The sequence below is a fragment of the Accipiter gentilis genome, chromosome 29 (assembly GCF_929443795.1).
Source record: "Accipiter gentilis chromosome 29, bAccGen1.1, whole genome shotgun sequence".
Lineage (NCBI taxonomy): Eukaryota > Metazoa > Chordata > Aves > Accipitriformes > Accipitridae > Astur > Astur gentilis.
Window position 1 is genome coordinate 18,013,961 of NC_064908.1, and position 24,363 is coordinate 18,038,323.

Sequence of the window (24,363 nt, forward strand, 5' to 3'; positions counted from 1 at the left end):
CCGCGACGGAGCGAGGCAAGTGGCATCTCGCTGGGATGCTTTAAGGTTTCAGGGGGGGCTCGAGCTCCCAGCAGCACCCGAACCCCAAGCGGCACCGTGCTCCGCTCAGAGCCCCAGCTCCCCAGCCCGGATCAGGGCACTGTTTTAGAGCCCAAAGTGACGAATGCGGGAGGAGCAGGGAAGGAGGGGAGAGCGCGGGAGCGAGGTACCGCTGCAGGGCTCGCTCCTTTGATCTGACGAGCAGACTCTGCCCTTCGGTTTGTTTAATTGTTTCACACTTGCTCTGGAAATAATTTACAACAGGAAGCAGTGGGATAACACCGGGCCTGGCATGGGACGGGATGAGCCCAGGGGGGCTGGTGGAGAGGTGCCCTGTGATGAGACACACAGATGACAACGGTGTCACCTCCTTCCCATTAACCCGTTGCCAACCCTCGCTCCTCTTCCTCTTTCCCAAGCTTTCAGCCAAAGGCCGGCAGCACGTCTCCATATTTGAGAGCTGTAAAAGAGCCATCCGACGGCCTCCAACAGCCACAGCTCCGAGGGGCTTGGGGGGACCCCCACGGGATTTAGGTGCCCCTATCCCTGGGGCAGTTAGTACCCCAAATTCTCTGTGCTCCGAGCTTTTGCCCCTCACCTTCGGAGGCACAGCGCTGCGGTGGCAGACACCAGGCTGCCGTGGCGTGACGCAAGGGACCGGTGTCGCGGCGAGCCTCGCTGAGCGGGGTTGGCCCCCACAGCCCCATGAAGAAGCATCACGCATTAACACCCTCACACGGACCATTTCTAGCGGCAGTGCTCTGTGGGTACAGCTGCTGAGCACCCCTCTGCAGGCACAGCTCTCAGGTGACACTGACAAATGCGACTTTAAGTGCTTAAGCCCGTCCTTGGGCTCAGGGTCTGGCTGGGTTTCGGGTGGGACATCTCCACGCTCCCATCCCACAGGCTCTGGGGCAGCTCGGTGTGCCAGGCTCGACCTCGGCACGGCGACGGCTGGGGGCCGGAGGGGGGCTCTGGGGATGAGGGCGCAGGGACCCACAGGCAGCGCTGCGCACACGGGAAGCCTGCGCACATCTGGGGGTTGTCGGGCTGCCTCCCGGGTTTGGCTTCTCCGCTTCTCCTAATTTATTTGTTTATTTGTTGATGCGGTGCATCGGGCTGGCCAGGGCTCTGCCTGCGAGTTCATTAGTTCACAGCACAAAACAAATAACATCCGACCCCAGCTCCGCGGGTAGCTGCCTGCACGTACGGTGAAGGCGGGTGGGAAGCGGCTCGGCGTACCTGCACGCACCTGGGTTGTGGTGCGGGTCTGAGGGTGAATCCCACCCTGTGCTCCCCTGTACCCAGCTCTCCTGTGCCCCCCAGGGAATGCTCAGCCCAAGTCCTGGTCCTCCAGTGCAACCGGCCATTTACAGCCACCCCATTCCCGTGTGTCCCCATGGTTTGTGTGCCCGGGACCCCTGCAAGGACACGCTGCGGGCCTGGGTCCTCCTGTGGTCCCTGAGCCCCCCCGGGGCTGTGTCCCTGTGGCTGTGTAGGGGCTGGGGGGGGGCTGCACTGAGGTTGGTTAAGGGGGCTACACCAGTGCTGGGAGGGGGCTGTACTGGGGCTGCACTGGGACCACAGGGGGGACTGCACTGGGGTGATGGAGGGTTATGGGGTGGCCGCACCAGGGCTGGGGGGGGGGGGGGGGGGGGGCTGAACTGGAGGTGTCTGGGGCTGCACTGGGGATGTCCAGGGGCTGCACTGGGACTGTGTGGGGGCTGCTTAACGGGGGGCTGCACGGAGGTGTCCGGGACTGCGCTGGGTCTCTGCGGGGGCTGCACGGGAGGGCTGTGCTGGAGCTGCAGGGGAGGGGGGGGACACACACACAGAGGGGGCTGCACCGCGGGGTGGCCGGTGGCCGCATGGGGAGAGCCGCACTGGGGCTGCCCGTGGGGGGCTGCGCGGACCCCCGCAGCCCCACTCCCCACCCCACGCGGGGACCCTCCGTGGCGGGAAGGGGCTTCCCAGCGGCGGCCCCGCGGGCTGGGTAGGGAGGAGCGTCCCGTCCCATCCCGTGCCGTGCCGTGGAGTGGAGTGGAGCGGCGTCCCGCCCCGCGCCGGCCCGCCCCCCCCCCCTCCGCCCGCCCGCCCGCCCGCCCTCCCTCCCTCCCGCCCGGCCCGGCCCGGCCCGCCGGGGCTGAGCAGCCACGGGAGGCGCCGGCGCTCGGAGTCGCTTCTCTCGGAGCTGGGGAGCGGTGTGTGTCTTGTGTGTGTGTGGGGGGGGGGGGGGGTTTCCCGGTGGGGGAGCGCCTTACCGGGCTATACCGGTAACCGGTCCCGGCTTCGGCCGAATCCCCGCGGATCTATGAGGCTGTGAGCGGTGAGAGAAGAGCGGGATGGAGCGGCTCCTGGCGCCCGGCCTCCTGGTGCTTTTACTGCCCGCCCTGACGCGAGGTGAGGGCCGCCGTGCCAACGGGGCCCGGACCCGCCGCTTCAGTTCCCGGTGGGGAAGTTTGACGGGGAGCGGCGTGTGTCCCGGTCCCGGTTGGGCACCGGAGCGGTGGAAGGAGGGAGGGGGGGGGGGGGTGGGTGTCACCCCTGTGGGAACCGGGACTCGGTACCGCGGGATGCCCGGGGACCGGGCTCAGCTCCTGCGGGGGGAACCGGAGCTCGGCGCCTCCAACGGGGGGAGAAACCGGGGACGGAACCGGGGGACGGGGACGGAGTTGGGTGGCCCGGAGGAGGTTGCGGGGGGGGGGGGAGGGGGGGGGGGAACCGGAGCTCGGAGCCGCCGGGAAGCCGAGCTCGGGACCGGGGGGTGCCGCGGAGGGAAGGCGCTCGCTGCCGTCGGGGGGGGGGACCGGAGCTCGGGGTGGCGGGGAGCCGGGGGAGGTGGGGGGGGGGGAGGGGGGGGCAGCCGGAGCTCGGGAACGGGCTCGTCCCGGCGGAGGGGCGCTCAGAGCGGCCGCGCTCCTGCCTTGTTGTTCCGCGAGAGCTTTTAACCGTTTTGCAAATTTTTCTCGGTTTCCTGTTTCTTGAAAGTCAGCCGGGTCCCCCTCGGTTTTCTACACCCCCCCCCCCCCCCCCACCGAGCTCCTTCCCCGGCACCGGCCCCGGCCCCGGGGCGGGTCCGGGTCCTTCGCCGCGAGAGTCGGGGGGGGGGGGGGGGGGGGCGACCGGTGGGGGCCGGGGAAAAGAGCCCTAAAAGTGGTCGGAGGTGCGGGGCGGAGCGGGGAGCAGCCCGCCCCGGGGGGGGGCCCCCCCCCCGCCCCCCCCCCCCCCCCCCCCATCCCGTCCCGGGACCGAGCCGGCAGCCTCCTCCGGAGCAGGAGTGTCCTGGGAGGATTTTGGGAAGAAGGGAAAGCAGCAGGGCTGCCTTCACCCTGCTCCGCACCGGGACAGCCCGGGCTGAGAACCGTGCCTGGCACCCGGCCCCCCTCGGAGGGAAAGTTTGGGGAAAGTTGGGCCCGGCCGGTTTGGTCCCCAGCACCCCACTCCATTCCCCCGTGGGACGTGTACGGGGCTGGGGACGGAGCCCCAAGCGCAGCAGGGTGTCCCCGGGGTGCGTGGGGCTCGGCAGCCGTCCGGCGGAGAAGTTTGGTTCTGGGGCTGGCGGTGCGAAGCCGTAGTCACTCAATGTGAAACTGTTTTGGCTGCACACGCGTGTCGCAGAACCGGTTACCGTGAAGAGCGAGGAGGGCAGAGAAGGGGAAGAGCGAGCCGGGGTGGAAATCGGAAGCGATTCTGGTACTTTCAGCAAGTTGCTGTGGTAACTCTGCAGAATTTGGCTCTGAGGGCCAGACAATGAAACCTTTACTCATAGCAAGTTGTGACGGGCGACTCATTTCGTTACCGAGTTAATGGTAGCTAATGGGCCCTCGGGCAGATGGTTTTTCCCAAATGGCATTTGTCACTCAAGGGCCTGATCTGGGGTTTCTCTCTGTCAGTCCTCCCACTGGCGGAGAAGGCAGAGCCTACCCTCAAGCCCACCCCAAGCTTATTTTTAGGTGAACCTCTCAGTGCTGGGGCCGCGCAGTCCCTGCCCGCCTCCATCACCCTGTGGGTGGGGGCCGCCGGGTGCTGCAGCCCCCATCTCACCAGGCTGCGCAGGGGCGGGGGGCTCTGGGGGTCTCGGCGAGCCTGTCCCCGGTCCGGGTGACGCTAAGGGATGCAGCTTCCCCCCTCACCGCGACCTGCGCTATGGCTAACGCTTTCCTTCTGTTCGCAGGTTTACGGTGCACGCAGCTTGCCGAATCCTGCCTCAACGGGGGCAAGTGTGAAACTTTTCTCAACGGGACGGAGGTGTGCCAGTAAGTATGGAGGAGCCAGAGGATTTTCATCTCCCCCGACCAAAGTATTGACATGCATGTTGACTTTGCTTTGAAGGCTCTGGATTTAATAGGGCAAGATGCGTTTTCTTTCCTTGAGTGGCAAGAATAACCTGCTTGTGTAGGAGTCGCTGCGAGTTTGGCAGGATTGGGCTTTGTTCCTAGCTGGGTGGAAAAACATGGGCAAAGGGCCATGTTTTGCTGGTGTTAACCTATGCAGACTGCCCTGCTGATGGAGCGGGAGGTAGGGCCAGCCCGCGGCGCTCGTTGGACCGCTGGGCAGGGAGGGAGGCTGTCTGTCTGTCTTCCAGCTATTCCCTCCTGGCTCCGAAGCGTTGCCTTTCGGTCCCTTGCGCCCTGGCAGTTCACGGTGCGGTGTCCAGTACATCTCCAATAAACATTCCAGAGAGATTTCACGGCGTGGCTCTGGATGCTGGAGCTGCCCCGTTGATGTCCACGCGTCCGCGAGGCATCACCCAGCGCAGGCAGGGGAGCAGGGCCACCTCCTCCCGCAGCCCTGCCGGTGCCGGTGCCAAGCTGCGGTCCAGCCCGGCGTTCTTGGCGGGACCTGGCACCCGGGCAGGAGCTTTCTCCAAGGCGATTGTGGGGAAACGGATGTGTAAAGCGTTGGGACTCTTTGAAGGACCAACCGACCCACCGCAGCGATGGCCGATTCACTCCAGGCTCCCAGGGAACAATAACCAAGAGAAATGAATAAGACTCCGGCTCCCTTTTTAAAACTATTCCATAAAAGAAATGTGAATGGGCAAGGCTCTGTTTTCCGGCCAGATTTCCCCTCTGCCTGTTGAATGTGGCCCGAGCTGAGAGCAGGCGGGGAGACGTTCCCACCCACCCCAAATTTCCAAATAGGAAGTCCTCGGCGGAGGAACCTGAAGGCATTTCCAATCCCAACCTGTTGAATGGCAGTTTCCCTTGACAATGTGTGTTGCTTTTTTGCAAATCCGCCTGGGTGCCGTTACTCTGCCCAGTAGCTGGGCACCTCCCGCCCCCTTCTCCAAGCTGAGCCCCCCAACCCTTTGGTGCAAATAAATCAGCAAATCAATCAGGCACATGAGCAATTTAATGGACAAAGGCTGGGTCCCTTTGTGAGCCACTAATGAATGCACGCCACTTTTTTTTGCACAGAAGCCCTTACCAACGCTTGACGCTCTAAATCTTGTTTTCTTTCATTCAAAGAGCGACAGCTGGGATTCGGTCGAAATTCGGCAGCTATTGTTAAGGGAGGCAGATTAATGCTGTGTGACTAATCATGTATGGCTTCCCAGAATGCCCAACCCTCCACCCCCTCCCCAACCTTACACCCCTCCTTTTCCTTGTGGTCATTCTTCCCTTTTTTTTCTTAAGTCTCTGCAACTCCTGATTTACATTTCATGTGCAGATGGTGATGGAATCTAATTAGATCTGATGCGTGCGAGCTCTGTTTGGAGGAGAAGCCTCCAAAGTAGGCTTGGGGTGGGGTTTTTTTTAAGAGAAAAAGTTAACTTTAAAGAACTTCTTCGTTGCTAGCTGTGAATGACCACCTCTCTCTTGGCTGCAGACGCCAGGATGGCTTCGCAAGTGTGTGCGAGTTATTTTTGCAGGAAACCGAGGTGTGTGCTCTCAGTGTGTTAAAAGCTCTTGTCCCGTGCAGGGTACGCTCCATGGGCGATGGGGGCAGATATTAGAGGTACTGCCAGACTGGAGGAGGTGCAACTTTCCAAGGTATCTGATAACAGCTCGCAAAATCCTGGTTTTTCACTTGTTTGAATATCTCTTTACGAGGAGTTTTGCTTCCAAGCTTCTTAAACAAAGCAGAGCCAAGAACACAGATACCAGACGCAGAAAAGCTTGGCACTGCCCTTTGGCGCCTGCGTGAAATGCACCATTTTGGCTGCTGGCCACATCTCCGCTCGGCCTGGCACTTAACAAAGTTTGGCCATAAAGCCCCATTGTGCTGCCCCCACAAATCCAATTAGAAAGTGGAGTGAAATAAATAGCATACGAGGGAGACGCTACTCCAGTGGACAAGCGTCCCGGCGTTTGTGGCGGGAGAGAGCTAGTTGGGTTACATGAAGACGACTCTGATAACTCCAAAACCGGGTTATCAGCCCTGTTACGGAAAGGGAATCGCCGGTGCGAGACGAGGAGCTTTCTCTGCCTTTATTATTTTACAGCGATAGTTTGCAAAACTCCAGGTACCTTATCTTGCTTGTCCCTTTGCCAGGCAGTCCGGGGCATGCAGGGCTTTAATTGAATGGAGAGGACTGAGCATTTGATCGGCTGGAGGGCTCGCGACAGAAGCGGCCTAATTAAGCCGCCTTTGGAGCTGCTTCCCATCTTGGCAGGGGTAGTCGGGTCTTTCAGTGCTGGAAAAGCAGCAGCAGAGTTTCGTGCATCTTGCATGGACCCCAGCTGAAGGTGCGGGGTGTTTCTGTCCCACGCATGGCACTTGCACCAGATCTGGAGCTTTAAAAGGTCCAGCCTGCAGACGGTGGCTGCTGCGGTGTTTGACGTGTGGTTTCACGGCGCTGGGGAGCTGTGGCTTTCCAGAAAAGGCACTCGCCTTTGATTAAGGCATTTTCCCATGCAAAATGAGAAGGTTTTCCAAAAGGTCGTTTTGACTTCTAGTGATAGCTCCTAATTAGACTGTTGGATAACCGTAGTTTTGACTGGCATCCCTGCAAATGAGTAGGGCTGATTTTAGATTGCTGTGCCACGTGACGTTTATTCCCAGGACCTCCCTTGCTCTGCTAGTTAAAAGCAGATGGCATGAAAGAGGGCTGAGTTTCAAACCCCACTCCACCAGCCTTTCACCATTAAAGTCAGAGGAGCTGCGCCTGGGTTGTCATACTCTTGCCCAGAGAAGCAAAAGAGACGGCAAAGGAAAAGAATAAGTTAAATTAATCACTAGGCTTGCGCTGAAAAGGGGGAAAAGTCAGTTTGCTAAAGTACTTCCTCTGTTTATGAATCAGCGCGGTGTTGTAGTTCAGCCGGGGCAATGGCTCCTGAGCTGGTGCCCGTTGCCACCACCAGCTTCCACGGGCAGTGGGCCAGAAACATTAGAAGAAATATTCAGAGGGGGACCGTAGTGGGAAGAAATGATTATTTTAGCTCAAAACTCTTTCAGGAGACAACCAGGAAGGCAGAGGAGTGATCTGAGCCCTGCGGCTCTCTGTACCCTTCAAGTTATTCAACTGCTCAGTCATTGTTATCTCATTGTAAAGGGCGGAAGTTTTCTTCTGGTTTGGTTTTTCTCATGTGCTTTAACCCAACGTTATTTCCATGAAATAATAACAAAGAAAAAATGCCGTCTCCGTGCTGGAGAGGAAGAGGGTGGAGTGTTGAACAATCAACCAGAGGAAGCTCTTAAAGAAGTAGACGAGCGGTGATTCAGCCATGTTGAGAACTCTTGATGGCTCTTTCGAGTCTGATCTCATTCTCGGAAAGAACAAGGTGGAAATGGGTAAGAGGGGAGATTAAAAATACAAAAGCGTCACCTGTTGCGGATTCCAGTGGAAGAGAAACTTAGCTGAGAAGCCCAGCTGGTGAGGTCACTGGGACAGCAGCGGGATTTTGGGCTCTTTTCTAGAAGAATCTCTGTTTACATCTCTCCTCTCTCCGAGGCGTCTTGATGGTTATCAGTTGTCTCAGGTGGTCCCACTGACTCCTGCTAACTTGCCTTGGGATTTTATTGGTTGAGCTGAGGTTTTTTGCTTGATTTTTCTCATGGCTTGGATACTTGCGATGGCCAGAGGGTTGTACTGCGTTTGGGCAGGGGCTAGTACGGGTCACGTTCAAGAGAAGGTATCTCACTAGGTCCTTCAGCAGTACCGGCAGCACGGAGAGGAGCGGGAGAGATGGGGTGATGCCTGCTGAGATGAATTTGCTCGGGGACTCCCCGGGATGCAGAAGGGATGAGGTATTCGCGGTGGCCATCATCACCTGAGATCAGAGGGTCTATTCCCCTCCGGGTACTTGCAGCTGTTAAACGTGTGATCCTGCGGTGTGACACAGTGCACGGGGCTCTGTTCCACGGACAGCTTCTGGAGGTCACTTGCTTTATCGTATGGAGTGTATTTTATTCCACCAAAATCTGTTCCATCTCAACCACCTGACTCGCTGTCTTCCGACCTGCTGGAAGCCATGATACGTCCATTCGTTCCAGGTGATGCTGCATACCCTGGTCTCACCTCCAAGGCTGTTACGGTTTATTGTATGTAACATGAGGGACACACGTTTAAGTCACTGCAAAACCAAGCTATTCACCAATTAAGAGCTTGGATAACATAATCAGGAGGCAGTTAGCAAGTTTTAAAATAACATTGTTTGGAAATTAACCTACTCTTTCCAGGCCTGGAGGTGTGGTGACCCTCGTTTTGCTCGTGTTGGTAGGTGTCCCGAATGGTAACGGCCTGTGTACATGAGTGGAATGTGAAATTTATAGAGCATCAGTGTGTTTAACGAGGGAGTAGCCTCGGGGTGCAGTTACTGAGAGCTGGTAAGCTCTGGATCTGGACGGAGGCTTCTCTGTGGTTAACGTGTCGCCAAAGTCCGGGTGAAGGTTTTAGACCATGTATGTGTTGGGGCTGCAGAGTGGAAGAGCCTCTGGGATATAACTTAACCCCCACCAGAAAAGCAGACCTGCAGTGGGGTCTTGGTTGAGTCCTGCCTCCATCCCAGGAGTCAAAAAGGTGTTCAGGGTTCCCCTGCTCCGTGCGGGGCTGCAGATTTGTTGCTTCGTGTCCAGCCATCCCCGAGGACTGTCCGGCTTCTGCTGCTGCCTGGCATGGAGCAGCACTGCCGGGCACTCGGGCTGCTCCCCCACCGCTCCCCAAACTGGTCTTGGGCTGACCACCTGCAGCTCTTTGCTTTGGGGGCCAGGGTTAGAAAGATCATCAGGCCAGAGAGGTGATGGTTTGGGGTGATTCCAGATGCTTTCCGAATGGTGTTTTCATCTCATTACATGCCCTTGGCACACGGCGCTGCTCCCCAGTGCCTGGAAGGATGGTGCTCCAGCCACCCAGCCCAGCGGCTGTGCCGAAATCCCACAAGTCCCTGACACTGCCTTTCGGCATGGTGCCCTCACGAGCCTAGATTTGCTGCGGGGAGGAGGCATCCCAGCTTTCCCAGTCCATCGGTCCATGGAAGGGCTCCATTCTGCGGTGCTGGGCTCCTTGGGGTTGGCCTCAAGAGGTATCGGCGGCAGCAGGTCAGTGTTAGCACCATCCTGAGGACTGCGAGCCATGGATGTCGTGCTGGGCATTCACCAGCCCAGGGCTGTGCCTGCACTTTGGTCTGGGTTAAAACTGCAGCTGCTCGCATTGGCCCAAGATCTGGAATAAGCACAGAAATGCTACTCTGGTGTTGAGGGGGGACGTTGCTTTTTTTCTTCTTGGGAAGCTGAACATGGAGGCGTGCGGGAGCAGGAGCAAAGATGTGTGAGGGTCAGGGCCCTGCTTTGGCACCGCGGTCGTCAGCAGGGTCTGATCAGGGTTGCAGAGCCGGGGCTCTGAAGGGCTGAGGAAGCCCCAGTTGGACTTAATAACACAACTCTCTTTGCACATCTATGGCATGGGATGTTGGCAAGTCTTTGCAGCACCCCGCTAGGTCTTAGTGACGCCAGACCATGGCAGATCCCATCTGCCTGCTTGGAGAGCCCCAGGACAGTTAGAGATGCCCACCTGGGGTGACCCCGGTCTTTACTTCGTCACCTGAGTCTCGCTGGTAGAGCAGCTTGGCGCTGCTTCCAGCTGGCCATCAGGATGAGATGTGATGGTGCCCACTCAGACTTACGTACCCTTGTCTAGACTCTGCCTTCCTCGGTGCACAGCAGTGCCTGGACCCGTCTACAGGTCTAGCGCGTCTGGCACATCGGGTCACTGCGTCTCACCTCCCCGCATTGGCGAGTGTCCCACGGGCAGGGGTCTGTGGTACAGGACGATGTCGGGGTTTCCACATCCATCAAGCGAGGTTTGCTTGGTGCCTCAGTTTCCCTCCATGTGCTGTTTGCTTATCTGAACATCAAAACCTGGCTTGGTGCGAGACGGAGCAGCACAACCTGCCAGGCGCATCCTGGCTTGCGGAGGTGAATTAGGTGATGGAGGTGCCCACTGGTAAATGCAGTGCTTGGTGCGAGAGGTGCAGGATCAGGACCACAACTAAAGTGTGTGTGAGGGACAGGGGAAAGACGTTTGGCTGGGCCATATGGGGAGCTCTGCGTTAGAATAGAATAGAATAGAATAGAATAGAATAGAATAGAATATTTTCAGTTGGAAAGGACCTACAATGATCATCTAGGCCAACTGATGGGGCAGCATCCTGCCCACTGCCCCACGTGCAGCAGGGTTTGTGCTGTGCTCACGGCCGGTGATGGCCCACATCTGTGTCTCTACAGGGCTGTTGGGAGCATGATGCCGGTGAGATGTGAGCGGTGCGCGCTCTGGGTGTGCTTCCTTTGCACAGCAGTAATTAATATCTACTGTAAGCTTTCACCCATCACATCCTCCCCTTCCCCCACGGCAGTCTGGAGTTAATATTGGAAAAGTCAGTTAAACAGTTAATGTTTAGGCCCTGGTTATTAGGCTCTTGCACATTTCCAGCAAAGGGAGCAGAGTTGCATTTTAATGGGAAACTTTCATGCTCAGTCAAGTTGCAAAAATTTATTTGCGCAGAAGTCATTTTCTTTTAACAAGTTTTCACCCTAATTCCCTTCCCCCAAATCTGAATTTAATGGTATTTATATGGGAAATGGATTTATTAAGTTTTAATGATGCTATAACGTTGCCCTTACTTAATAGAAGGGGCACGCTGCAGGCAAGCGGCCGTGTGGTGGTGGGCTGGGAGAAGCACCGATGGCCGCCGGTGGGCTGGGGAGTCTGTTGCTTTGGGCTTGATCTAAACTCAGTGTAGCTGAGAGGGGCGATGCCGGGCTTTTCTCGGACCTGTGCAGGATCAGTCCCAGGCTGTTGCGAGGGCTGGGGCTGCAGAGCTGAGCCTCGCCTCCTGCTGCCGATTCCTCCACATCTTCCCCTGTGGCTCTAGGTGAGATGTGACTCTACCTGTGTCCACCACGACTGTCCCCAAGAGGAGCAACCAAAGGAGGGTCTTCACTTTGTCGGCTGCTCTGTCCCGTGTTCCCGTGCCAAGAGAGCCGGCGTCAGCGGGGTGATGGGGACCCCGAGGACCTTATGCTCCCCGCTGGCATCGCTGCTTTGGGGGGCTGAGTGTCTCTGAGCGTGCGGTGGTTTATTTTAAGATGGAAATTATCTGCTGTCGAGGAGCAGCTGTGGAGGAGAGCACGTCCCCAGCGCTCCCGCTCTGCCAGTGCATCCTTGCGCAGGGTGCGGGGGGATCAGAAAAAGACCCTCCCAAGGGCACTCACAGCCACTTAACCCATCGAATAAGCTCCTCTCAGGGCAGGTGGAGGAATGTGGCTCTCGACAGCGGGATATGCAGTGCCGTCGGCTCCCGCCATCGCGCCCGCTGCCCGTCGGCTTCGGCGAGGGCTGGGAGAGTGACCCGGTGGGGGAGCAGCCCAGGAGGAGGTGGGGGGGGGGGCTCTCCCCGGCCCCCAGCCCCTATTAAAATGTTAGACACAGACCTCCAAGTCAAAAGGCAGGGCGACAGACGGCCCTTTCACAGGGCCTGCTGCTCCCCACAAAAGGGGGGTTTCCAGGGGAGGGGGGCAGGAATGCGGGCTGCGGCCGGAGGGCAGAGCCGCCACCATTGTCCCCGCTCCCTCGGCGAGGGCGTCATGTTGACACAAGGATTTCTGCCGGCAAAAGGTGTCGGAGGCAGAGTCTTCCCTCTCTCCCTCGCCGTTTCCTTGGTTAAACTCGGCAGCAACAGAAATCCCGGGATACAGATCCCAGGAGCAGATACCCGTCGGCTTGGAGGTGCTTTACGTCCCTCCGGCCATGGTTTCCAAGGGGGCGAGGTTTTTGTTGCTAGTAACTATTTTCGGGAGCTTTGCTTTGCTGGCAAAGAGAAACCAGCAGTTTCGGGGCTGTGAGGTTGGGGGGAGCTGGATCCATCGCTGTCTGGCCATTGCCATCTTTGCCCGCTCACCGTCTTACCAAAACAGCCCCGGTGCAAATTGCTCTGGCTTTCGGTAGGGTTTGTGCCGCAGGGGTACCCGTGTGCTCTTCAAACCCCCTCTCTCCTCCTGTTTATAAATATCGGAGCTAAATATAGCTTGTTTAAACTCTTGGTGGCTGTTCAGATCCTAATCTCGGGTTTTATGTTCGGGATTAGAAGAGCGGAATGGTGGGGTCACGCGTGTCCCGGGTGGGAGTTTTCCATATTTGGTTCTCGGGCAGCGCGGTGTTTAGCCAAAACTTGGTTTGAGAGGGAAAAGGAAAAAAAATAAGAGAGTTCATCATCGCTTAGTGAGATGATGACACCGGCACTGCGTGTGTGCCAGAGCTCCCAGGAGCAAGGCAGCCTGAATTTGCCCTGCACAGGCAGCGCTGTATCCAGAGCAGGTGAAAATGGGCATTTATCCGAAAAGGGATGGGGAAGGGAGAGTGGCCTCGGGCACCAGCAGTGCTGGGCTGGCAGGTGGCCTGGGGAAGTAGAAATTCCTCATCTCCCCCAAATTCTGACTATCTCTTTCTGCTGGCTTAAAGAATAAAACATTTTTAAGGGAAAATATTTACCCACGAAAAATCAAAACAGGGAGCAGTTGCAGCGGGTGCTCTTGAATTCCATAGCTGCTGGCAGCACCGTGGAGGAAAAGAAGAGCCGGGTAACTTAGTGGTGTGTAACAGGCACACCAGTCACCGGTGTGAGCACTTGCTGAGGACCTGCCCCAGGACGCTCACCCCTGCCCTGCAGGTGGGTGGTGGGACCATTTGCCAGCCTCAGCGCAGGTTGTGTTCCCTGCGGATCATCCGTTGGAATTACATCCTTCATGGTTGCCCCTTAAATGGACTCCTCCAAGAGAAGGAGCAGGGACTGGGATGAGCGGGGAGAGCGGAGCTCAGCGCAGGGCAGCCCGATCCCACAAACAACGGGGCTGTGCGGATTTACACCGGCAGAGGATATGAAAAACATCAACTGGGGAAAAAAAAAAAATAATTTCATAGCAGCCATTGTTGAGGGTGGGAATGAGGCAAGTTTTGTCTTGGTCTCTTCCTTCGACATCTTTCATGTTTATTGTGAATGAAGCTCCATTGAAAGGCAGCTCCTTCCCAGGTAGCTGGTTACCACCCAGTGAATAGCCTGGCCACTTTGCTTAGTAATGGGATTATATTGTTTTTCATTACAATGGGAACTTTGATTCCCAAACTGTCCTGACTAATGTCTGCTTAAGAAACAAAGCCATTTTTTTGCCCTCTCCCCTTCACGCTGGTAGGAGGAACAGGGCTCCAGCACGTTTTTCCCCACTCCTGTCCGTGAGTATAGCCAGCTTTGGGAATTCCTCTAGTTTCTCTCCAGATGAAAGTCTGGGTCTTAAAATCTCAATTAGATGGCTTGGGCTAGGTCAAAAATGAAATGGAACAAAAAAAACACATCAAAGACTTTGGATTGCAGTTTGCTTTTTTTAATTAAACAAGACTGGAGATCTGCTCTTGCTTTATTAACCTGATGTCACTCGAAGTAACCTGCTGCTTTGCCAACCACCCTCCCTGTGTGAAACTCTGTTTTTTTCCCAGGCTGGTGTCCCAGAGTGTTTAATAAAGCAGGGCCTGGATGGGACTTCATAAAAAAACCACCGGTTTGGTCTAGTGCTGGGTTTTGGTGCTGGGAGCCGCGTCACGGCTGCCGGAGGTGTTTGTGGGGCCATGCCGGCGCCGGGGGAGCGCGGCAGGGCCGGCGGGAGCTTTGGGGTGTATCGCCCGGTCGGGGTGCCCCATGTGGGTGAGGGGGAGCTGGGCGGCTCTGCCTTGGCTCTCCTGCGAGCCGTGGCGAAGCCTTTGGTTTCTTAACGGGCGCGTGTGCCAGAAGCCACAGAGCGAAGCTGCAGGTGAGGCGTGGGGAGCCCGGCTGTGCCCACTGCCGGGAGGGGGCTCAAGCAGCCCCCACCGGCCTCTGGCTGCCAGGGCAGGAGGGAGCATCCACGGCCCCACATGCCCCAGGGAGGTAGGTCAGGGCGGCATCCAAAAGTGTTCCTCCTTTCCCTGCACCCATCTTCTTTCTGCCGGCTCCAGGGATACCGTGCCACCCCGAGCAGGGTGGCGATGCCGGGGCAGGAACCGAGCAGGAGATGGGACCAGAGCACAGGGTGCTGAGCACTGCTTTCCCAGTGGGACCATTTTCCAAGCCTGTCTGCCTTCCTCTGGCTCCGGAGTGTGCTCCCGTGCTCGGTGGGGTGTTTCCGAGGCGGGCTGATGCTGCTGGGAAGCCATCCCGTAGACAGTCGTACTCACCTGTGGTCCCTGAATGATGCTCCGTGCAGGAACATGGGAGAGGGTCGTGGGGAGGCAATGGAATAAGATGGAATAGGAAGATGGAGTAAGAAGCAGATCCCTTCTCTCGGTGACATGGAGACATATCCCCGAGCACCAGCCCTTTCGCTTGTTGGATTGGAGCTGGGGGAGACCAGGGTTCCCCAGGCTGGCACCGGGCAAACATGTCTTACGGGGAAGGGTGTAACTTCTGGAGAAAGCTGGGGTGTTGCTTCCAGGCTGTGCCAGGTGGGAAGCACTGGCACGACTGGAAAAGTGACTCCTGCCTCCTTCCACTGGAAAAGCGGATGCCTGACGGAAAGCAAGCTTAACGCCCAGGGTCTGCAGCTGCTGGGGTTGCGCAGGGGAAGGCGTGAAAGGAGGCAGTTGTGGTTCCTGTTCGTAAGCCCAAGGATGACGGTTACCCCGAGAGGTGTGGGGACGATGGGGTAGGGTCGTGTCACCGCTCCGCAGCTGGGAGCAGCGTGCAGTGGCTGTGGTCCTGCGCGCAGCTAAGGGAGACTCTCCTGCTGGTTATTTCTCCTTCCCTCAGCTTTTGCCAGCAAACACGTGAAATGCGAGTGTCCTGCTCACATTTGGTCGCTTGCTTTTGCTCCACGGGGTCCGGACCACACTGGCACAGGCGTCCGCTGGGTCACGCAGCACGTTCGCTGGTGCAGAGGTCTCTGCGGGTGTGATGGTCCCTCGGTGGGGACCCTCCGCACCACGCAAGGTCACAGTCGTGGTTGCTGAACCACCTCTGTGCTGGAGTGGCTCTGCCGGGGACTTTGGGGCACAGGGAGTGCGGCTCGTCTGGGATGGCTGCTCCGGGCCACGGATACCGCGGAGCAGAGAGCGGCATCCCCCACAGCCCAGCCTGTGCCTGGGGATGGGTGTTGGGGTGGGGGCTGCTCCCCCCGGCGGGGGAGACCCTGCACCCAGTGCCTGGGTTTGCTGCTGCCCCAGAGGCAGCGGGGACTCTCCTGGCCCCATTAGTCTCAAGTACCCCCAAAACGGGGCTTGAATAAAGACCCGAGCCTCCCCTCCTCGGCTTTCCCACGGTGCTCATACCTTGGGGAAAACAACCACAGCCGTTTATGCTTCCAGCAGATGAGGGTGAGGAAGAGGTTATGTGATAGCGCAGATAAGAGGCAGCCTGGACGTGGGGCCAGTGGCTGGGAAGGGGCTCCCCGCCAGCCCCCCGTCCCCTCCCGCAGCGTGGGGCTGCCCCCTGGACCTGTCCCTCCATGGGATGGGGATGGGGGACAGCCCGTGCGCGTCTGGTGGCCGTGCTCCAGCTTACACCTGGTTTTCATTTTGCTTGTTAGTTTATTTTGTGCGTTTTAAGCCCGAGGTGGGTTTTACTTCCAGCCCTGCCATGGTTTCAGCCCTTGGGAGGACTGCCCTGGGGCTGGGCAGGAGAGCAGTGGGTGGTGTGAGCGCGGCCGTTCTCAGCTGGGGGGCGATGCGGGCTGAGCCCCCCGCATCCAGGGCATCCCCCATGTACCCAGCACCTCTGAAACACCCCCCGGCCCCCGGGCTGCGCTTGTGCAGGGCTGACGCATCCCAAATTTGAACAAAGCCCCCGTGCTGCCATGCAGGAGCCGTGCCGGGGTGGGGTGGGCTGCAGGAGCGCCTGGGTGTCATCTGTGCTGGCTGTGGCAGATGGCAGCTTAGAGCAGAAAGGAAAACATTAGTCTTGGGTCAGAGGTCGCAGAAACATCTGCCTCGGGATGCTTTCAGTGCCCGCATTGCTGCGGAGGGACAAAACCTGTTGCTGGTGGGTTGGAGGAAAAAGCCTTGCAGGCTGCAAGCGGGGAGGGAGCGAACAAAGGGCCAGCAGCGCGCGCGGAGCCGCACGCACAGAGCGCTCGGCGCGGGAGCCACGGGCCGATGGGGGGCCAGGATGGGCCCCCCCAACTCTGCCGATGCTGCTCGTGGAGCGAGGGGGTGCTGGAAGCCACGGCGTCCGGGCAAGCGCATGTGTAATGCAAAGCTGGGGTAGCGGCGTGGCAGCAGGCAGCAGAGCTTGTTGGCGCTCTGATATTTCTGCAGCTCATTCATGCTTTTGATTATATGATCTGCCGAGCTTTTCTGGAGCCTTGCTGAAATAACTGCAGCGTTGTTTGTAACTCGTTAAGGATGTGCAGCAGACACAACAAATGCACGTGCCCACGCTGAGCAGATCCAGATTTGGCCTGGGCTTGGTGCTGGGAGCGGGGTGGGAATTTGGGGCCGCTGTTCCCGTTCCCAGGCTGTCCCCCAGGACTCGCTGTCTGACCTTGGACAAGGCCTTCTCCATCACCCTTCACATCACCCGTGAATCGTGCCGGAGATTTATGGGTTGGGAGCGCGGTGCATTATTAGTTGCGCCTCCCCCTTCGCAGCAGTTTGTGCTCCAGGAGCGGGTGCTCGCTCGGGGCTGGCGTGGAGGGGGAAGACGCGCCGCAGCCTGGTGTCGTGGGAATCCAGCCCCCAGCCTCTGCCTGACCCCCCGAAACAAAAAGCCACCAGGATGGACGGCAGCCCCAGATGCTCAGGGGGGTGTAAATCAGTGCATTCACACCTGCAAGGACCACATGCAGCATCCCCATCCGCAGGGATGGGGACCAGCCGCTGCATCCCTGTCCCCTGTCCTGCCTGGTGCTTCGGTGACAGCCCCAGTCCCTTGGTTAGGTCACGTAGAAAATATCCTAGAAGTGAAGATTGTGAGATTGTCCGCCCTGACTTGCTCCTTTGTGCTGGCACGGTGCTGGGAGAGGGAGCATCGTGCATTGGAGCAGGGCTTGGCCATCACCGGGGTCAGGATGCCGTCACCCTCTGTCACCGTCTAAAACGGTGGGATGGGTCGCAGCTGAAGCTTTTGATGCCTCTTCAGCAGGTTAATGACTCAAAGGAAACGTTTCTCAGCTGCGTGCTCAGGGGAGGGAGAGACACGGGTATTTTTAGCCGTTCCTGCCTGGGTTGGGAATGGGGTGTGCGTCACGCGTGGGACTGGGAGCATGGCCGTACTGGCCTCTCCAGGGATTTCACGGAGGCTCCACAGGACCCCGGGGAGCTTGGCCACCTTTCACCACCTCGAAGCTGGTTTCTAATGGCACTTCTGAGCTGTTTTGATCCTGGAGCACCCGCCCTGTCCTCTGCCAACACATATATCTATAATTAAAGCATAGCTTTCATGTCTCTTATGCTGATTTCCATAAGCTGCTTGGGGTTTGGTTTGGGTAGCCCTCGCTTGGGAAGTGCCAAAGGAAAAACCACAGGGTGATCTTCACCTGGCTGAGCCTGCGGGGACGTCGCATCCTCCACGTCTGCCCACCTGGGAGCCCTGACGCCACCACCCGCCGGTATGTTTTCCAGAGAAAATAAAGCTTAGCTCCCTGGGCTGAGCTTTAGGAGAGGTTTTTAGCCCCTGGAGAAGTAGGTGGATGCATGATGAGGTTGCAGCACGGCTGGGAGCTGAACCTGGCTCTGCTGAATCCAGCCTTTCCAGACCTGGGAGAGCTGAAAAATAACTACGTCTTGGGCTGGCCTTATTCTTCACCTGGTTTTTGATCTCTTGCTTTGCAAGTGAGGCTTGTCTCCAGGCTTTCCTCTGCAGCCGGGACTCTAAAGCCATTGTGGTCGTTGGTTCTTTTAAGTGCAGCTCCAGAGTCTCTGGCTGTGAGTGAGCTCCGGGACCCACGTGGGGAGGAAACAGCAAAATTCATCCCATGGCTTCGGTCCGCAGCTGTGCTCTTCCCTGCCTCATCTCAGACTTGCTCTTGCAAACATGGTCAGGAATAGCATCATTTCTGTGCAGAAGCATCTACGGATGATGCAGGAGCGGTGTCGAAGCTGCCATGTGCGAAGCTGCCCGTGGGCATGTCCCGGGTGCTGCCAAATGTGAGCAGAGGAGTGTCCAGTGTCCTCATTTCGTGCTCTTGCTGAGCAGCAATATCACTATCGTGATAGCGATATCCCTGCCGTCAGAGACCTTTTGCTCTGAAACCTTGAAAAGAAATTGAGATGACTTTGAAACCGTGGAAGGAGTTTGAGAGGGCTCCTCGAGCTGGGAGCTGACGCGGTGTGTGCAGTGGGTACGCGAGGGCTGTCCCCGTCCCTGTCGCGCTTGTGGCTGTGATTCGGGAATGGCCAGGCATCCCCAGTGGGTCTGGGCCGCACAGCCCCACTCTGCGATGCAAACTCCTCCGTGGGTTATAGTGGTGACTGCTGGATTTTAAGAGTGCCTGTGTCGTATCGCTTTTTCTCTGAAGAGTTACTTCACCAGCACTTCTCAATGGCTGGAAATACCCTTCTTGTAGGGAGAAGAGATGCGATGCATGAGCGTAGCCCGGTTCCGCCTGCCCACGTGTGCCCATCGCTCGGCTCAGCCCTTTCTGGCTGGGGCAGACCCGTGCCGAGCCCTTCCTCAGCGTCTGCCTCACCCTCCTCACTCCTTGAGCTGATTGCGTCCATAAACCAGCTCTTAAAACAAACAAATAGAAAGCCATTTAAAATAACATCTACAAACTCCCTGAAATTTGAGAGGTTTCCTGAAGCAAAAGCCTGGAAAGCACCCGGGCAGCCCAGCCGGGCATGGGGCAGCCCCCAACCCCCTGTGCCTTCAGGCAGGGGCTTCCCTGCCCCCCAGGGGAGTTCCTCCAATCGCTAATTAACCTCCTGGCTAATAACCATGCCTGGGTTCAGGCTGGGCTCTTGCCCTGGCTTCCCATCCCTGAGCTCAAACCACCACTTGCCTGTACTGAAATTGGAAACGGTCCGAAAACTAATTGGGTGGGAGGGCTTTCAGCTCCGCGCCCCTCGCCCCGGCCTCATCTAAGCCCTGCAGTGCAGGAACCCCAATCCCAGAGACAGCCCCCCTCCCGGCCGCCCGGCTCAACCCGGGATGCAGAGCATCGCCTCTCGGTCCCGGCTGCCCATGGCGGCACCTCCGCGAGCCAAAGCCCGCGCTGTGGCGTTCCCCGTGCCGTGGCATTCCCGCACGCTCGACGATTCCCGTGCGCTCGACGGTTCCCGCGCTGCTCCTGGGTCTCTTTGTCCAGCATCCTTTTTTTCTTTTTCTCCTTATTCCTTCTTTTTTTTTTTTTTTTTTTCCGCCTTTTTCTCCCATTGGAGAACCTCATGACGCTTCCCTGTCGGCCAGCCGCCGCGAAAGCCCAGAGGATTGTTTTAAGAAAAAAAGCGTGTGTGGTGCGGGGAGGCGGGGGAGAGCGGTGCTTTTAACAGATGACTGCACACTTGAGCGGTTTGCCGGCGGCGTGCCTGTGCCGGCCGCCGGGCCCCGCACAATGGCCTCTCTCAGGCGGCCACGGCCCCAGCCTTCGCATTCCCCCGCACGGGGCCACGGCGCAGCCACCCAGAAGCGCCGTCGTCGCCCCACGGCCGCGGCGCCCCGGGCTCAGAGCCGCCGGCGAGCCAGGCATCGGCCGCGGGCGCCGGCAGCTGCTCTGCCTCATTAGGATGCACACCTGCTCCCCGCCGCCCTTTGTGTGCCGAGCAGATGCCCTGATTTATTATTATACACATTTTCTTTTTCATTTGGCCTGGATAATGCCGTCTCATTAACTCAAAATGTCTCCGAATCCTGACAAATTCTCACACAATCCCCAACAATGAAATCAGAATTGGGTTAAAAAAAAAAAAAGAGGAGAAGAGGAGAGGGGAAGCGGGGCTGAAACGTGGTCCTGCTGCCGGCGCGGCGTGGCAAAGCACGGTGGCTCCTGGTTGGGGCTGGCTGAGGGTGGGGGTTTGCTGGCTGCGCTTCACCAGAGAAGCCCCACGTTCTTGTTTTGGGGTTTGCAGGCTGGTGGGGTTTTGCAGGTGAGTGTTCTGCCCCGCAGCCGGGTGGGCTGCAGCGTTCCCCAGGACCCTTCTCGCTCACCCCCAGGGGGGCTGCCTGCCGCGGGAGCCTTGGAGGCCATGCACGAGGCTCGGGGACACGAGGTCCCACCAGCTCAGGTGGCAACGGGTGCGAGCACATGGTGGGTGACCTGAGCCCCGACCTGCCAAAGCACAGCGGGGACCACAGTCCCCCAGTGCCCGGGTGCTGTCGTCTTCCCCAGCCGTCGCCTCCAGCGGTGGTTGCCTTACCCCAAGCTCGCAGCAACGCGTGCAACCGCCCCCAGATTTATTTCTGCCGTCAAGGCTTCTGACAGCAGCCGGCGTGCCCCGCTCTGCTGCGGTGGCATTGCCATCACGGTGTGGGACAGCAGCGTGCCGGCGGCGTCTCGCTTCTCCCATGGATGCTACTGGCGACGGCTGCTCGGCGCAGCCCGGCCAGGGCAGAAAATCCCCCTTTGGAAGCAGTGTAATGTGAGCAGAGCTGGTTGGGGACAAAACACGTGGCATCTCACGTTGCAGACTTGATAGAAGAGATGCCGTGTGGGAGGGTTCGCGCTGGGGAGGTGCTGAAGGGCTTCGTCTCCGGGATCTTCCTTTGATGTCAGGTGCCCTCGGTCTCTGTGTGCACAGCTTTGCTCTGTCCTCCCTTTCCCGGGGGGAAGCTTCCCACTCTGCGGGGTCCTGTGCCAGCCTCGCTGGGATAGCCGGCGGGATTTGCCCTTGCGGCATGTCCCTGTCGCCTGCCCCAGGTCCCGCAGCAGGCAGTTGCTCCAGCCCTGTCGACCAACGGTGACAGATGGTTGAGCCGGTGGCTGCGTCGGGGGGGCCTTTTCTCAGGGCCCCCGCGGAGAGGGACGCGGCAGCCGGGGCCACTCGTTCCCTCCTTCCACAGGGTTTGTCTTTGGGGAAGATCTCAGCTGGCTGCGAGGAGCAGAAATGTGTCCCACCTGTTACCAGCCGGCGCTGAGCCTGTGTTTGATCGTGTTTGAGTGATTTCTTAGGATGGAGGGAGGATGAAAATCTCCCTGGTGGAACAGGGACCCCGGGATGGGCAGGGCCACAGGGCTATCCCCGTGCCGCTTGTGGCCCCACGGGCCACTGTGGGGTTTCCTCTTCCTTGGGGTCTGTGGGTGCCCTGGGGTGGGTATAGGGGTCCCCATCCTGGCTCCACCACATCCCCCCTTGTGCCTTGGTTTCCACTTCAGCAAGGGCGGGGGGGACAAAAAAAAGCACATTGCGATGAGAAGCATCTCAGACGTCAGCGCCGAAGGCTGCGGTTTTGCAAGTCGGTGCAGGCCCCTCGATGGGGGACGCCTTTGTTCCCGGCGCCTCTTTCATCTTCCTCCTCTCAGCCCAGCGCGGCCAGGGCAGAGCCTTGCAATTGCCAAACCCGACGTGCCGGGATGCGGTGCGGGGTCAGGTCCGGGGAGGGTGTTCCCAGAGCTGGTCCCTGGGCCATCCGGGTGTCCCGCGGCCCCTCGGGACCGATCCTGCTGACGCTGACAACGTGTCTCGCCCCTGCCAGGTGTAGCGGTGCCTACGTGGGCGAGCGGTGCCAGCTGCCCAACCCCTGCCTGAGCTCCCCTTGCAAAAACGCCGGCACCTGCATCCCGGTGGTGCGCGGCAGCACCGTGGACTACACCTGCGTCTGCCGCCTGGGCTTCACCGACGAGCTCTGCCTGACGCCCCGCGACAACGTCTGCCTCAGCAACCCCTGCCGCAACGGGGGTACCTGCGACCTGCTGACGCTCAGCGAGTACAAGTGCCGCTGCCCGCCGGGGTGGTCAGGTAAGGGGGTGATGCCGCACGGTGTCGGGACATGGTGACCCGGCTCTGGGGGGGAGAGGGACGGCTTGGGTGTGATGGGTTGCTCCTGGAAAACTCCCGTGGATGGAGAAGGGCGCTGCCTCCGATTTTGGCTTCCTCCGGTGCTGGGGGAAAGGGGGGGGGATGGTCTGCGAACCCGAGTCGGGGCTTGGGAGGGTAGAGGGCTGAGTGAGCTGCAAGCCTCCTGCACGGGTAAGGGTTTTACGGGGGGGTAGAGGCGGGGGGAATTAGTTGCAACCCCTATGAACACAGTCCCAGAGCCGGCTCTGCACCCCAGTGCAAAGATAGCTCCCACCAGTTTGCATCCTCATCCTCCTTCCCTGCCCTCCCCAGGCAAAACCTGCCAGCAGGCCGACCCCTGCGCCTCCAACCCCTGCGCCAACGGGGGCCAGTGCGTCCCCTTCGAAGCCCACTACATCTGCCGCTGCACCGCCGGCTTCCACGGGGCCAACTGCAAGCAGGACGTGAACGAATGCAACATCTTGCCGCCCGTCTGCAAGAACGGCGGGAGCTGCACCAACGAGGTGGGCACCTACCAGTGCTCCTGCAAGCCGGCGTACACCGGGCAGAACTGCGAGCATCTCTACGTGCCCTGCAACCCCTCGCCCTGCCAGAACGGAGGGACGTGCCGCCAGATCGGAGACACCACCTACGACTGCACGTGCCTGCCAGGTAGGGGCTGCCTCCGAGGCAGGGGACGGGGATAGAGGACCCTCTTGCAGCCCCTTGGGGACCCCCCCTAAACAAGTAGTGCCCCATCTTCCCCCAAGTTATGGCTCTGGGAGGGATGAAAACGAGCGGCTCTGGGCTCGCTGTGCTGCATGCGTTTGGGAAGACGTTGGGCCACGATGTCCGAAGAGGAGAGGTCATCTGGGGGCTTTTTATACTTGGTGATTCACCAGAATAGCTCTTCCAAAGAAGTGTTTCAGCAGAGGCCCCTGTGCGGATGCTCATATTCCAGAATAAGAGTGCTTTTTTCCGCTTTAGCTTAATCCACTTCCAGAATGGAATAATTAGCCCGGAATAGCTATTTTGGAAAGTTTCCGAGTGTGAACAGAGTTGGGAAAGGGACACCCTCTCCGTGCTCACTGCTGCTCCCTCCGGCAAGTGCCGGAGCAGCCCAGCTGAATTAGAGCTTCTGAAATGAGGGGCTCTTGCAGGAGGGGGCCTGGCAGGGGCTGTCCCAGGACCTCAGCACCTTATACAGGAGATCAGCACCCTATACAGGAGCTCAGCACCCTGCAAGGGAGCTTGGCACCCTACGTGCCAGAGGAAAGAAAAGCGGCTGTGAAAGGGCCCCCCCTGTCCCCCGGCAAGCCCTTTTGCTTCTGCCATCGGGCAGTGGTCTGCAGGGCGGTCGGGGCAGGGAGCAGAAGGGGACGAGCGTGGCCCCACGCTTCCCCCCATCCCCACGCCGGCTGAAGAAATGAAATAATGGGGTTTCCTGCCGGCGGGTGGCCGGTACAGCCCAGAACCATGCTGCACCCAGTGCAGACCAGGCTGTGTTTGCCGGAGGGCGAGTGCTGTTTCTGACCTGAGCCAGCCACGCTGACCGGCTGCGGCAGACGCGGAGGGGAAGAAGCATCCAGCCTCTTCCTTGGGAGGAAGCTGTGGGCAGCGCGAAGCTGCCAGAGAAGTCTCTCGTTGGGATTTCTTTCATCTCCTCTGGTCGCCTGTAGCCCCGCAGGGACTGGGGCAGGACGAGGGGTAGGCGGCTTCTCTGCTCTGCACCCTGGACGGTGTTTGGCATTACCGCAGGGAGCTCCAGCCTCCCTCTGCCGTAGCTCCTGCCCCACCGTCGCTGGGGACGTGGCATCGGGGCGCGGATGGGATCTCCCAGCCAGCACAGACGTACCCGCATCCTGCTGCCAGCCCGGTGCCGGGGGAAGATGCACGATCCCTGTGGGACAGCGTGGGGGAATCTCGCCTTCATCTCTGACACAGGCTCAGAGGTTCAATCCCCTTCCCAAAGCTTTTGGCTGCAATAACTC

At 58.9% G+C, this 24,363-nt stretch overlaps 1 protein-coding gene across 2 annotated transcripts in view; it reads left to right on the forward strand.

Moving 5' to 3' along the window:
- Window positions 1-2,261: 2,261 nt before the first annotated feature.
- Window positions 2,262-24,363, forward strand: part of NOTCH1 (notch receptor 1) — a 44,660-nt gene continuing 22,558 nt past the window's right edge. For both annotated transcript variants that reach the window (XM_049831955.1, XM_049831956.1), the window contains exons 1-4: window positions 2,262-2,439; window positions 4,214-4,295; window positions 22,071-22,333; window positions 22,706-23,044. In XM_049831955.1, coding sequence (XP_049687912.1) covers window positions 2,382-2,439; window positions 4,214-4,295; window positions 22,071-22,333; window positions 22,706-23,044 — 742 coding nt within the window. In that variant the 5' untranslated portion in view covers window positions 2,262-2,381. The remainder of the gene's footprint in view (window positions 2,440-4,213; window positions 4,296-22,070; window positions 22,334-22,705; window positions 23,045-24,363) is intronic.